The sequence below is a fragment of the Tursiops truncatus genome, chromosome 4 (genome assembly GCF_011762595.2).
Source record: "Tursiops truncatus isolate mTurTru1 chromosome 4, mTurTru1.mat.Y, whole genome shotgun sequence".
NCBI classification, from domain to species: Eukaryota; Metazoa; Chordata; class Mammalia; order Artiodactyla; family Delphinidae; genus Tursiops; species Tursiops truncatus.
This window is the reverse complement of record NC_047037.1, coordinates 75,092,263-75,107,919: the sequence shown is the minus strand read 5'-3', so window position 1 is coordinate 75,107,919 and position 15,657 is coordinate 75,092,263. Positions and strand designations below refer to the sequence as shown.

The 15,657-nt window shown below is 48.9% G+C and overlaps 1 protein-coding gene across 10 annotated transcripts in view; it reads right to left on the bottom strand.

Annotated features, from left to right (window-relative positions):
- The window catches only part of MYLK (myosin light chain kinase), a 268,735-nt gene that overhangs the window by 83,793 nt on the left and 169,285 nt on the right, over window positions 1–15,657 (bottom strand). For all 10 annotated transcript variants that reach the window (XM_073804157.1, XM_073804152.1, XM_073804155.1 and 7 more), the window contains 3 exons: window positions 5,911–6,048; window positions 4,102–4,299; window positions 3,151–3,400 (listed from right to left, as the gene is read on the bottom strand). In XM_073804157.1, the coding sequence (XP_073660258.1) occupies window positions 3,151–3,400; window positions 4,102–4,299; window positions 5,911–6,048 (586 nt within the window). The remainder of the gene's footprint in view (window positions 1–3,150; window positions 3,401–4,101; window positions 4,300–5,910; window positions 6,049–15,657) is intronic.

The following is a 15,657-nucleotide window of genomic DNA, read 5'->3' as shown; positions in this document are numbered from 1 at the left end:
GCGGAGCACGGGCTCCAGGCACACAGGCCTCAGTAGTTGTGGCTCGCGGGCTCTAGAGCGCAGGCCCAGCAGTTGTGGCGCACGGGCCTAGTTGCTCCGTGGCATGTGGGATCTTCCCGGACCATGGCTTGAACCCTGTCCCCTGCGTTAGCAGGCAGACTCTTAACCACTGCGCCACCAGGGAAGTCCCTTTGGCCCTCTTTGGTGCCTGCACATACTGTATTCAGTTACAAAGTCAGGCCTGAGACTGAGGCGCGACCCCCACGTACAGCCCAGGTGCTGCCACAGAGGACATGCGGCTGTCGCCCTGTAAGCTGTACCTTTTACAACTAACAGAATCCTTTGTGTTCCCTGCCTCCTAAACCCTGAATAAGAAGCCCCAGTCTTTGGTTACAAAGCCTTGGACGCTGTCCCACTCTGAATCACCCACCCCTGGAATGGATTTTATATGCAAAATTAGTTTAAAGAACTAATTTCCTGGCAAGTATCAATTTTTGAAATATTTCAGCTGGAATTTGGAGTTGACTTTTTGACATTTCCCCTTTTAGTTCAGAAGACAAGGGCTAGGGGAGGGAAGGGGAGGTAGAAACCAACCACCCGTATGTACCCCCAACTTCAGCAGGACAGAGAGTACCTGTCCCACCCCCACCCTCAGCCTGGCTTCCTCCCAGCCTCCTAGTCTCCCTCCTTGAAAGGCATTCTGTCCTGGGTCTAGGTCTGGTTTCTCTCTAGGTCTGGGTCTGAGAAAAGCCACAGGGCAGCGGGCCCCCTGGCAGGCCTGGCACACACTCCCCAGGGCAACTTTCCACGGACTGGCTCCTTCTCACTCGGGACAAAGCCAAGGCCAGGGCAGCAGCCTCCCAAAGGAATGAAGAGGCTGGACTCTGGGGAGGGAAAAGGGGCAAGGGCTGCACGTGTGGGGACCCTAGTGCGATGTCCCAGGCTTCCCAAGTTCCCAGTGCACTGAAACAAAGAATGGAGGAGCATCTGATTTAAAGACAGAGCTAGGCTTCCAGTCTAGGCTCTGCTACTCACCTTTGGGTGGCCGTGACCCTGAGGCCTCAGCTTCCCCCATTATTAAACAAGGAGGTGGCTAGATAACTTCTAAAGTCCCTTCCAGCTAGGACAGTCTAAGTTTTATGACTGTCCCCAGCTGGGCCCAGACAGTCTGCCTGCTGACCTCCCAGTGCAACCCTCCACTCTGGCCTGGCAGACTTCCCACAGCCTTGCTTTGTTCTTTCCTACCCTCTCGTGCTCAGCCTATCCAACGAGACTTTACTCATTTGCCCCAGAATCCCACAAAAACCTCATCTCTTCTAGGATGTCTAGCTTGATTACATGAGTATTATCTCAAAGCACCACTCCTTTCATACAGACAAGCTCTATTCTAGCACACCACCAGTTTCCACTGTTTGTACTGGCCTAGAGGAAGAAGGAACAATCTTCTCTCCATTTTGGAGGCAGATCGGCCTTCCTGATAATAAACGGTTCAGACACGAGGCAAAGGCCGTTGATGTGCTCTGAGCATCCTGCTGATGGTGGCAGGATGACCAGTCAGCCCATGAACATCTCATCAGCTGACCACAGACATGTCATTAGCTCAGTTGAGGTTTGCTGAGCCTTGCCCAGCTAAGTAGAATTCCCTAGCAGATCCAAAGATGCCCAATGAATAATAAATGGGTATTTTCTTAAAAGTCACTAAGTCTTGGGATGATCTGTTATGCAGCGAAAGCTAATGATGCAAATGTAAAGCACATGCCCAGAAAGGACCCAAGCAGACGGAGCACACGCTGGGTTTTGTCATTACGGTAGGAACAATGCTCCGTCCTGGCAGTAGCTTTGCCCTATTGCTACAGAGCTCAGAGACTTGAACATGATGGGCTCAGCAGAGGGAAATGATTGATCCAGGAGAGCAAGCCCCTTGCAAAGTGGCCAGGCACCTGAGCCAGAGCAGTCCAGCCATCTTCAGGACGTGGCACAACCTGTTTGCAGAGTCCAGGGGCAGACAAGTGCTCTTCTTCAATGCTAATACCAACCCTAGGGGCTGGCGTTCTGTCTCTGTCAACCCAGGGTTAGCATGGAATTTTAAGAGTTAGAACATTTTGAAGGTAGAAGAACATTTCTGGATCACATTCATATAACAAATAGTTACCAAATGCTGACTACGGGCAGATACTGTTCTAGGCACTGGGAACACGGCAGTGTGCCTTCATGGAGCTTACCTTCCCATGTTCCCTAGAAAGACCTTGAAAGGGAGGAAGAAGGAATGGGGAGAGTTACCGTCCCTGCAGTGGTTTTAAATGCCTACAGATTCTTTGATACTCCTTTCTCCAAGAGGTGGAACTTAATTCCCCTCCGCTGGAGTATGGGTTGTACTTAGCGACTCACTTCTTGCAAAGAGAGTGTAGCAGGACTAATAGTGTGTGACTTCCAAGGATAGGTCACACGAGACACTGCAAGTTCCAACTCGTTCTCTCTCGGACCACCAACTCTGCGGAAGCCAGCTGCCATGTCATGAAGACACTCAAGCAGCCCTAGGGAGAGGTCCACACAGCCAGGAGCTGAGGCCTCCTGCCAACAGCCCTGTGAGTGAGCCATCATAGATGTGGACCCTGCAGCCTCAGTCGAGCCTTCAGAGACAGCAGCCCCTGCTGACATCTTCACTGAAACCTCACGTAAAACCCTGAGCCCAAGCTCATTTAGCTAAGCAGCTTCAAATTCCTGACCCATACAAACTATGAGAGTATAATTGTTTGTTGTCTGAAGCTGCTACGTATGGGGGTAATTTGTTACTCTGCAATAGATAATGAATACATTCCTTCTATCCTGCTGCTTTTCCAATTTGAATCCATCTTCCCTCCTTCCTAATCTTCATATACGAAATAATGGGGGAACAAAAGCCAGGATGTAATAAGACAGAGGACTCTGGGGAACTGAGCTCAGAGGAGAAGGCTCTCAGTGAACCTCTGTTGTATTGAAGTGGAAAAAACAAAAGCAAAAGCACCAATCCTGCACTCTCTTTACCTTGAAGCACAACCCCACGTTACTTTGTGATTCCTCTGGCTTCCCAGTCCCAGGTAGGGACTTTGCCGGGAGGTAGGAATTTGGGGGGTAGGGGTTAAAGGAGGTTGGCAGGTCATGCAGACTCACTTGAGCAGGATCTCATACTGGCCGGCATGCCAGGGCTGCACGTTCTTTAGAACCAGGGTGAACACGTCCTCATTCTGTAGCACCTCGAAGTGGCCAGTGTCTCTGGAGAGGGCTTTGCCGTCCCGGAGCCAGTGCACAGTGGGGAAGGGGTCCCCAGCTATGGCACAGGAGATGAGGACACTCTGGCCCAGGCAGGCTGTCACGGAGCGGGGCTTGCTGATGAACCAGGGCTGGATGCCATCCTGAGGCTCTGAAGTTAGCAAAGGATTGCATTAGAGAGGGAGGCCTTTCAGCAGAGAGCATTCACTCAACTCTCCATGGCAGTGAAGGTCGGAAGATAGAGTGTTACCCAAAGAACAGCTTGTCCAGAAATCACTTTTATTGAACATACAGGTAGAGCACATCCTTCTCATGGCAAATCTGTCTTGGTTACTTCTCACAGGATAATATTAACATGAATTTGTATATCCAAAGCATGGGGAGGTTGTCCAGAAGGTACAGGGGCACTGGGATAGGTGCCAATGATCTGCGTGACATGTGTATGATTAAGGGTTGTCACTTGCTTCATGCGTGCTTAACTTGTCTCTCCCCTTAAATATGGGTTCTCTCAAGGCTAGGACCATCATAGGCCGTAACTCATCTGTCACTGCCAAAGCGTTAGTGTGTTAGGAGATAGCTCTCCCAGCACTCTCCGAAGCTTGACACCAGTACCCCAGAGAGGGCAGGAGCTTCAGAAGGTAGGGAAAGGAGGACCCACTCAGCCACAGCCTCAGATGTAGGATGGGGAGCTGCCACTGGGGCTGGGATGGGACCCAGGGAGCGTGGGGTCCGTGGTGGGGACAAAGTAGACTCACGTGCTTTTCTCGCCTCCAAATCACCTTTGGAGAGACCATGGCAGCAAAGCCTCCTGCCCCTGCCCCTGCCCGCCACTGGTCAGCGGGGCAGCCTCACCTTGCACTGTGAGCATGGCCTGGGTGCGGACCTCTCCTGCGCTGTTCCAGGCTTCACAGGTGTAAGTGCCCGTGTCCTCCGGGAACACTTCCTGGATACAAAGGCTGTGCTGAGTGCCTCTCTGTTCAAAGTGGAAGTCCTCTGACTCCTGGATCTCATTCCCGTTGTGAAGCCAGATGACCTCAGGGGGTGGGTTCCCTGAACGGGGAGGAGAGGCAGGGGAGCTCGTCAGGGAGGTGCTTCCCCGGGCTGTGCAGCAACTCTACTTAATACTATGACATTGTATTGCATAAGTTTTCCCATCCATAACATATTCTAACCCTATCTATCTCAAAGGTTCACTGGGAGGATGAAATAAATGAATACCTCAGCAGCCCACTAGAAACGCTGATTAGAATAGCATCTGGCACAAAGAAAGTACTCAATGCATGTTCATTGTAATTACTTAACAACGGATTTGGGGAAACCAGGAAGAATCCAGAAGTGAAAAATATTACTTCAGAGATAAAAGAGGAAACCTAGAAGAATGGTTTTTAAAATTAGAATTCAAACTGCTTGATAATGCTGAGTGGTAGCTGGATCAGTGGGTTCCACACTGTTTCCTGCTGTGCACACCTCACACCTTGTGTACATGCCCAGGCAATGCCATGGGGACTTCACAGAAACTCCCTTGTCAGTTTTCACCAAGGGAAAGCTCCCTTAGCACTTCATTTTGCTACCATACAAATGTTGTCCAAGGGTGAAGATGGGTACCAGGCTTTCCTGATGGGTACCAGGCTTTCTAAACCCAGCTCATGGTGGAGAGCATTTTCACTTTTACTAGTCTACTTCCCCAGGTAGCTTCTAGCCATTTGTTTGGGGATAAAACAATGGCCACCTGTGAGGGTTTCCTCTGCAGAAAGAGCTGAGCCATTGCACTCTGCTTCCAGGGGAGCAAGTCCCCGGGAACGGCTGCTGAGGGAGGCTGCGTGGTATCAAGCTCTTTCAAGGACAGAGGAGACCACCATCTGTCTCTGATGGGGTAGCCAGCACGTGTCTGGAGGCCAGGTGCAGGGTGCCTCTGATTTCTATCAACTCGAGGAGTATGTGCAGGGGAGGGGACCCGGCCTCTGCCTGCATTGTCCCGGGACTGCCTTCAGCCTTTGGGAGCAGGGAGTTCATCCTAGGATCCCTAAAAGGGTGAGCCCATGGGTTCTCTCCCAACTCATCTTTATCGCTTCTGCAACTCAAAAGGAACTGAAAAACCAGAAAGGACCTCCAGGCTGTCGCGGGACTGATCAGAGGCCAGCATGAGCCTGCGTCAGTAAGTCTGTCCCAGGATATTCCGCAGGCTTCGCTTGCCGGCTTCTAGCAAAAACAGTAAAATCTCTCACTGGGCTGTTCATCCCACACTCGTGTCACCCCACCCATTTGAGAAGGACCCCTGTTCTATCTTCTCACCTTAACATTTGAATAGAGCAACTGAGACTTACCTTCCAAGGGTTAGAAAGTTCTCACATCATCTGGTTTTGGACCTGTGTTCACAATCTTCCAGCTACATTGGCCATACTATGTTCTCAGTTAATCCCTCACCTCTCTAGCATGGCCATCTTCTTCCCTGGACCACTTAACCTCGAATCCAGAAAATCCAGCCCAGAGAAAGCAGAAGAGAGGGACCAAGAGGCTCCACTTCTTTGGGCCCACTGACTGACAGTCCTAGGCTGCCTTTCTGGTAGACAGTGATCTGAGCGGGATGTCGGGAAGCAAAGCCCATGTTGCAACCATGCCCGTTTTCACGTATACCCCGGGGACAGAGATGCAGGGACACACCTGACACCTGGACTGTCATGGTGACCTGGCTCCCGTCCATGACTCTGAGATCAGAGAGGCCTTGCAGGAAGAGGGGCGCGACGGGCTTGCTGGAGGCCGTGGGCAGGAGGTACTCACTCTTCTCGTCACTCTTCTTTTCTGCGTGGCAAAAGAATGTGGGGTGAACAGTCACTCATTCATTCCGCAGACACAGACGAAATGAGCACTCAGCACATGAATGTGTTGGGGCTCAGGTTCCCACCAGAAACTGACCGCTGCCGGATAAGGAGCTCGGGAGGCCCTGGAGATGCCTAGGAACAAGGCGTGCCCATTTCCCTGTGGTACGACAGTGCTCTTGCCTCACAGCAGGAAAGGATGAGGCCTCTGTAGGGCCATGTCCAACCTAGGCTCTGGCTCCCCAGGAGCACTTCCAGGGGATGGAGGCTGGGAGTGGGGGAACCAAAACTTGGCACATTATGAGACTTTTTTCCCCCTTAAATTGTATTTACTCTTTTGAATAAGTGATACATTCATATAGCATAAAATTCAAAAGGTACAAAGGGTATGTGTACAATCTCCCTTCTACCCCTGTCCTCTGGCCAAATGTCTCTCCCCAGAGGCAACCGATTTTCAGTTCCTTGTTCACCTTGCCAAAGATGGTCCATGTGTATAACACACAACAGCATATAGGTATACTTTTTAATTTTTCTTCTCTTAAAAAAAATGATAGCACACTATACACAATGATTGGCATCTTGCTTCTTCATCTAACAATACAGCTATCCTTCAGTATCTGCAGGTACTGGTACCAGGACCCCTTGCAGATACCAAAACCTGCAGATGCTCCAGTCCCTTATATAAAATGCATAAAACCTAAAATCCTCCTGTATACTTTAAATCATCTCTAGATTACTTATAATACCTGATACAATGTAAATGCTATGTAAAGAGTTGCCAGTGCGGCAAATTCAAGTTTCCCGTTTTGAAACTTTCTGAAATTTTTCTTCTCGAGTATTTTTGATATGCGGTTAGTTGAATCCGCAGATGCAGAGCCCATGAGGGCTGACTCTATATCTTGATGTTTCTCATAAGACAGAACTGGAGAGCTTCCTCATTGTTTTCTATGACTGCATGGTGCTCCTTTACCATCTCCTGAGATTTTAAGCACCTCAGGAAAGGCAAAGATGCTACATAATTAGAATGACTAAAATTAAAGACGGATCAACCTAAGTACTGGGGTCTGGCAAGGATGTGGGGCAACTAGAACTCTCCTACACTGCTGGTGCGAGTGTAAAATAGTACAGAGCCTTTTAAAAGCAGTTTGGCGGGCTTCCCTGGTGGCACAGTGGTTGAGAGTCCGCCTGCCGATGCAGGGGACATGGGTTCGTGCCCCGGTCCGGGAAGATCCCACATGCCGCGGAGCGGCTGGGCCCGTGAGCCACGGCCGCTGAGCCTGCGCGTCTGGAGCCTGCGCTCCGCAACGGGAGAGGCCACAGCAGTGAGAGGCCTGCGTACCGCAAAAAAAAAAAAAAAAAAAAAGTTTGGCAGTTTCTTAAAAAGTTAAACATACATTTAGCATGTGAGCCATTCATTCTACTCCTGGGTATTTACACAAGAGAAATGAAAGCACGTATCCATACATTTTTGAGTTGCACACAAACATTCATAGCGGTTTTATTCCTAACGGCCCCAAACCGGAAACAACTCAAATATTCCATCAACAAGTGAATGAATAAACAAATTATGATATACCCGTACAATGGAATACTACTCGGCACTAATGAGAGACACTACGACAGGGACAAATCTCACAAAAATTACACTGCACGAAAGAAGCCAGGCGAAGGAAGAGTACCTAATGGATGATTCCATTGACATAAAATTCTAGAAAATGCAAAATATAGCGACAGAAAGGTTGCTTGGGGCAGGCGTTCTGGGGAGGGATTGTAAAGGGAAACAAGGAAGCATTTGGGGATGATGGAGATGTTCATTTTTTAAAATTGTGGTGAAGGTTTCATGGGTGAGGGCTTCAAATTAAACACCATAAATATATGCAGTTTGTTGTACAACCAAAACGGGGAGGGGGGGTGGCGGAATCTCTCTCTGGGAGGGGGAAGGAGTGCACGGGCTAGACAAAGACGAAAACTAGAACAGCTCTCTGGGTTCGGGGCTGGCCTACTCACTCCCGCTCCATTCGCTGGGGAGATCGGTTAACAAACAGGCTTTCCATTATTCTTAGAATCCTCCCTGCGCCGGGCTCTGACCTGCCTCGTGTGAGCCGCACAGGGGAAGGAGCCGTAAGGTTAGGTTGGGCTGGTGTCTGTTTCCCACACAGGATGGCCCTCGTGCAGGGCAAGCTCCCAGCTGCCCCGTCTCTGGTCCTGCCCTTCGTCCTGTGAGCCAGGTGGCTTTGACCTTCAATAACTCTTTGTTAGCCTTCTTATTTTTGTCTTTGGGGGAGGGGGGCAGGGGTAGGGACCAAGGAGGCTATGGTATCTCTAAGTTAAACTCTAAGTTTGGGGGAAGAGGGACTGTGGTATTTTGAGTTCTTTTTAGCACAGGGCCACACATACCAGACCTTCTCCTGGAAGCCTGAAGCCATGAGGACACATTTCCAGGGTGCTTTCCATACCTGGGAAAGGCCTAACTCCAAACTGGCCACTAGATTTTTATCTGCTGGCACTGAAAACAAAATATGGTGCACTGCAGAGCACACCCAGCATGGCTTCTGGGAATGAGGCGAGAGAGAGAGGCTGGGAAGACCAGGTAGGTAGGAGGACAATTTTCCCCAAGGCACGTGCCGTGTGAAGGGCGTGGAGCCAGAGTGCAAGGGAAGACAGGGCCCATGACCAGAGGATGGGCTCTCAGAGCCATCCTTCCCCAGCCCCTGGCATCACTGCCTTTGACAGGGGGCAGCCTGGCAGCCTTGGCCTTGGCAGAAGGCCCCGGGAGTGGGCTCTGGGGGCCCAACATTGGAAATGCAGAGTTCTCCTTTCTCTGACTGAGTGGCAGTAGCCAGGGAAGCAGGCTGCCTCAGGAGAGTTGAGGAATTTCCTGTCTTGCACAGACTGAGAAGGCTCGAGGACAAACTGTTTTTGCCTGTCCAGGGCCCTCCCTGTTCCTGCCTCTCCGCTCTCTCAGCCAGAGTCCCCAGCTTCGCAGAGCTCCCTGCAGACGGGCTCTTATTCCTAGGTGCTGTGGAAACATCAAAAACTCCAGCTCCCTTTCCTTCAAGCCAGTGCAGCTCCTCTTTGACCCCCACCGTCTCCTGGGTCTTCCTACTGCCCAGTTTTCTGGCCTGGGGCTTTGGCAAAACCAGGCCACCCTACGGGTCTCGGCCAGTGGGGACTAAATGCCTATCTATAGCTCCCTGTCCTGAGAGGGTGGCCTGGGCACTGACTCCCGGGTGGCAGCTCACTGGTTCTCTGAAAGCCACTGAAATGTAGGATCTGAAGCCGGGTCCTGGTCTTGGGCAAGTCACTGTCTCTCTCGGAAGCTCGACTTCTTCATCTGTATTTAGGGTAATAACAGTATCATCACAGGACCCGGGGGTTTGAAAGAGATAATCTGTGAAAATACTTTGTCCGGCCATCCAACATCAATAGTCGCAGGTGTGAGAGGCTGGCGCGAGAGCTGACTCACACCTACCCGCTTGGGCGCAATTAGCTGGTGGGTTTATCAGCGAAAGAAGAACAAACAGAGCCTCGACCCTCACCCCAGGATTACAGACTCATTTTGATGTAACCTAAGGGAAATAACCTAAGGGGGAAGGAGTGCACGGGCTAGACAAAGACAAAAACTAGAACAGCTCTCTGTTCTAGTATTGTTAGGAATACAAATGTGCTGCTTCAAAAGGCCACGGATGCATCTAAAGTAGATCTAAAGCAATCTGAGAACAAAACTTCACGGCACTCCCTCAGAGAGCGATGAGGGAGAGTGCCCGCATCTGTGGGAGCCGCCCCTGGCAGGCATTTAGTTCCAATGTCACCCATCGCCTCTGACCCTGTTCTTGCCTCCCCAAAGCCCCACTGTAAGAAGGAGAGAAGAGGGAAGTGACTGGGAGGAAATGTGCAGAATGAACCTATTCTCAGACCTGCCGTTCAGGGTCCCATGGGACCAGAGCTACGGTGAATCGGGCTCGTGGGTGGCTGAGGCATCCCCAGCATTCAACCTCCCCAGAATCTTCACAGAGTGAGAAAACCAACCCCCTACAATTACACTCTGCGCTGGGGTTCAGGAGCCAACAAGGATGTCAGTTTTGAGACAAGCAGCTTCCTCTAGGCGACCTGAGAGAAGCATCCCTAACTTGAATCCTGAAACCCCAGTCCTAACCCCACTGCCCCACTTTACTGGTAGTGAGGCCAGGACGTGCTCAGGTGAAGGGAGTTGCCCAAGGTCCCAGAGCCTGTGACAGGCAGACCTAGAGCTCACCCCAGGTCTCCTGACTGCAAGGCCAAGGTGTTCTGGAGGTTGTCTCTTCCAAGGGAGCCAGCCACCTCCCGTGATGCCCATGCTGAACTCCCCATGAGGGCAAATGTCCTATGCTGACCCCCATTCTTGATCCTTGACAAGCCAGAAGCTAACGCAGGGCAGGGAAAGCCGGGGAAAAGGGCAAGGCGTGTGTATGTCATTTAATTCCAGAGCCACACACAACTTCTTCTCGCTCATCTGTGGCTGACGGACCATGTATCAGTTTATGCTCACTCTTGTGTGGACTTAGATAAAACAAGAAGAGACAGATGGAGACAGGTGCTGTGAACTCACAGCCTGAGCTGCGTGATCTGAAGCAAGTTCCCTATCCTAAGCCTCAGTGTTCTCTCCTCTAAACTGATAAGAATACTACAGTTATCATCAGCTACTGACAATCATGCAACAGTGATAAGGTAATGCACACATCCTCAGTATAATGCATGACAAATACTGCAGGGTTTTCAGATGATTCAAAGGAATAACACCCATAAAACAGCTACAAGAATATCTGACACATGATAAGTACAGGAATAAATGTTTTGTGCCTTTCCTAACCCAACTGACTGTTTTTGGTTGAGCAAACTCAACCTGACAATAACTACGATGAGAAAAGTCTCCCAAATCTGGACATTCACATGTAATCAGGCAGAGAACTGAAAGGTCTCAGCTTCCATTGAGATAACATTATAATAATTCCTTACAAAGTTCAGCACCTCACCATTCTAAAGGATTCTAAAGGATGTCTGCAGCTCTCAGTTTATCCTCAACACCCCCTGAAGTAGGGAAGACTGTGCCCTCATTTTACAGCAGAAAGAGCTGAGGCTCAAATTGGAGAAGGAACTGTTAAAGCCAATAAAGTTGACTCCATCCCCTCAAACCATATATAAGTGGATTAAAGGTAACATCTCTCCCAAACTTCATGTAGAGAAAGGATTTGTGCACATCTTAATGACTAGCTTCCTATAGTACATTTCTAGTGAAGTAAACCCACCCAGTGATGAAATAGATTCTTCCTCTGCTCCTTCCGAAAAACAACTGCTTCTTTCCTTCAAGCCAGTAATGTAGAAATTCCTTCATGATCACGTTGATCTACGAGTCAGTGCCCTCTATGCTCTTCAGGTGCACTGCTACGATAGCAACTTCCCGAAAGGCATGTTACTCCTCTTTTTTGTTCGCTTCTATGACATGGAGATTACTGAAGAAGAAGCTTTCTTGGCTTGGAAAGAAGATAGAACCCCAGAGTTTCCAGGGAAAGGCAAGGCTTTGTTCCAGGTGAATCAGTGGCTAACCTGGCTAGAAACTGCTGAGGAAGAAGAACCAGAAGAAGCTGACTATAAAAGAACCAGCCAAAGCCTTAAATTGTGGAAAACATACTGTGGCTATGATGTAACTGCATTTGACCTAACCACTGTGAAAATTCATTCCGCTGTAAAGTTTTCACAATATTTAAAGCAGAAGCATGTCAGTTAGGATTTCCTTCTGCATAAGGTTTTTCTGTAGTGTAATGTCTTCATCGTAGTCTACCAACAAATATTTTAGGAGTATCTTTAATGTTTAGATAGTATATTAAATGCAGCATGCAATATTACATCATAAGTTCTCAAGCAGAGGCAGTCTATTGCAAAGACCTTCTTTGCTGCCAGTTATCATAGGCTGTTTTAGGTTAGAAAACTGAAGAGCAACACTGAATACTGTAGAAATGCACTTTGCTCAGTAATACTTGAGTTGTTGCAATATTTGATTATCCATTTGGTTGTTACAGAAAAATTCTTAACTGTAATTGATGGTTGCTGCCGTAAGAGTATATTGCCTGTATTTCTACCTCTAGTAATGGGCTTTATGTGCTAGGTTTTAATATCCTTGAGCCTGGTTTACTTGCACAAAACGGATCAGTTTTGAGAGATCGTAAATGCCCTTGAAGTGGTCTTCGTGGGTATGAAACAAATTGTGAGAATTTGAATTGGTCCCTCTTATTATCGTACTGAAATTAAGTCTACTTAATTTATCAAGTCATGTTCATGCCCTGATTTTATATACTTCCTTCAGAGAAGGAAGCTGGTCTGTCCTAAGAGCTGACATGGCCAACGGAGTCCTGGTCTGGATGCTTCCCTTCCTGTCCTGAGGACAAAGGCCAGTTGCCTAGATTCCACTGGGAGCTCTCTGTCACTGCGCTCATGCCCAGAGCCGCCGATTCTCCTAGAGATGTCTCTTCTAGGGCTGTGCTTTAGATGTCACCTGGCACAGTCCTGGTTTGAGGTGGGGAAGGCGGGCCAGGGTCTGAGGTGAGAGGCCCCCAGTGGCCATGGAGCCTCAGGGAACCTGAGTCTCCATTTGGGGAAGGCAGGCACTGGCCGTGGCACACCAATAGCAAGGGAGGAATCCCTGGGACCCTATGACAGACTTGCTACCCAGCTCAAATGGGGCCAGACTAGATAGACCCCAGGGCTTCCCCACACCTGTGCTTCCTCTGCTTTGCTGAGACCAACCCCAGAGGGGCCCTTCTTTCTGGAATAAAGGATGGGCCAAGCCTCCTCGATTTATTGGCCTAGGACTAAAGATCCGAAGTGGACTTATCTGTTGCTCTGGTACTTGGTCAATTGGGCAGTGGCTCTCCACTCACTCACTGACTTAACTCTGCTGTTGAACTGAGCAGCCAGGTACTGGGGGCTCTGTTCCATTTTGAGAGAAAGGAAAAGGACCTGGCCTGTCCTCCAGTGGGAAAGACAAGAACTAAGATTAAGAATGCTGGGACTTCCCCGGTGGTGCAGTGGTTAAGAACTGTCTGCCAATGCAGGGGACACGGGTTCGAGCCCCGGTCCAGGAAGATCCCACATGCCGCGGAGCAACTAAGCCCATGCACCACAACTACTGAGCCTGCGCTCTAGAGCCCACATGCCACAGCTACTGAAGCCCGTGCGCCTAGAGCCCGTGCTCCGCAACAAGAGAAGCCACCGCAAGAAGTCCCCGCACTGCAACGAAGAGTAGCCTCTGCTCGCCGCAACTAGAGAGAGCCCGTGCACAGCAATGAAGACCCAACGTAGCCAAAAATAAATAAACTAAAAAAAAAGAATGCTTATAAGCAGTTTATTGACAAGTAAAAATGATGCCACATAGACTAAGCTGTAGCAAGACTTAAGAAAGGGAAAGAGGAGCGAGAGGAGAGAAGAGAGGGCGGGAGAAAGAAGGGACATGGAAGAGGGACTGAGGGAAAAGGAAGGAGAGAGATGTGGGGGGAGCATTGCTTTCTGACCCTACAGACCCTCCGAATTTTCCCTCCTTGGCCGTGTTTGCTCTGTTTTGACTCATCAGAAACTGTTTTTGAAGACAGTTCCTAGTCATGAACTTAAACATAAAATTCTTGCTCTGGGGAAGCAAAAGTATCAAACAAATATTTCTCAGGGTCCCAGAGCAGCAAAGTAGAAAGCAGATGGGCTGAGGCAGCTGGAGGCCTAGAGCTGCTGCCTATTAGCTAGGTTATTGTGACTTGACCTCTGAGCATCGATTTTCTTCATCTGTAAAGCAGAGTTAATTCAAAAGTGGAAAGTGGAGTTGTTATGGGAATTAAATAAAACCCACCAGCTTTTCTAACTGATTAGATTTTGTCTATCAAAACAATGTTCCTCATTAGAAAAGCTAATTGATAGTGGTCTTGTTTCAACACTTATAGGAACTGGTATTAACCCAATACTAGATTTTGAAAAGCTCTTATTTAGAGGAAGTGAAGTACCCACACAACAGGTGCTATTTGTTACCTTTCTCATGAATTCGCATACAATAACCGGTATAACCCTGCTCCTCAAACCTGGAGACACGAGTGAGGGCTTTGGCTTCTCTTGGGCTTGAAATTAAGAAGCCCCTACAGCCTTTGTCCCAGTGCTGGTGTGATGGCAGCGTCTCCCTCTGTACTGCAGTCATTCTCCTGTTCTTCCCTTCTGGGTCCTTCATCTCTACGGGTTTAGCAAGAAAAACAATTCTGAATTTCTCCTTAGAAATTTTCTCTGGAAGTTTTCTCCACCTGTCAACTTGTACCAGCCTACACGCTGCTCTCTAGAGCACCCCCATGGTTATGGACCTGAATTTGCACACACATTGAGTAGTTTGCCTTGAAAATGGCCCTTAGCAGGCTCCCAGCTCACTCAAAACTTGTGTCAGATTAAAACAAAAAATTATAGAATGTTACCTTTCAAGTGTTTAAACAGATGACACATATATGAAACAGAGACAGAATACCCTACCATCTTAAGAGCTCCTGAAACCGTGTATACAAGTCCCTGGGTCCTTGCCATGTTGTAACAAAAACAGAAATGAGGTTTTTCCTCTCTTGATAACAAGGAAAATAAAGGGAACAGTGAACAGGTGAGAGAAGAAACATAAACTGACCTGAAAGAATTAATCGATCCTAGTTTTACTTTAACTGTTACTAATCTGTAGTGTCTGTAACTAGATTTGTCCTTCACAAGCTAACCTCTAAGGGCTCTGACATTATGTGAATTACATCCTGCACCTATCACGCCCTAATTCCCTGTGAATTACATCCTGCCCCTAACACTCTCTGATCCTGTGTGAATTACATCCTGCACCTGGTGTTTATACTCCCTGAACTCTCTTGTAGCAAATCACCCCTTGTAGCATTCTGCATTTCAGAAAGGTGTGGGCCAGTAACTCAGACACAACAGACTGAGCTGCCGCAGGCAATTACCAGGCTGCCTGACACCAGCTGTGACTGTTTTGAAATAATGTAAGAAGAAAAATGCAAGACCTTCATTACTTTGATCCTTATCATCTACCCCAGACTGTGAGCTCCACCTGTAAGACCTCTTCTGATTCCCCGGGGGTGGGGGGTGGGGGGGCACAGTTCTTGAGGTGCTAGCCTACTCTTTGCCTGGCAACAAATAAAGTTTCTCTATTTCTTTTCCTCCGGAACTCTGTCTCCATATTTCCGCTTGGCACTGATGCACAGAGAGCCAAGATTTTTGGCATCACTCCCCAGGGCTTCTCACCTGGGGAGGGACCACTGCCTGTCACAGCTTTTACTAAGTCCTGCTGTCAGAGCCTCAGGCCCGGTCTCTCAGCATCTTCCCTGCTCTGACACCAGCGTCCCTGGACCCACAGGTTGTCACCAAATAAAGGTGGACACGGAAGGGCCCTCCCCTACTTCCTAGCATCCCCCACTCCTCTCAGGTGTGCAGCCACGTGGACCTTTTGAAGATGCATAGTTAGGGGGAGGGAAAATCATTGCATTTATCTCCAATCTGCTGAAGATTTTCCTTAAGCTTTGAACCTGAGCTATTTTGCTTA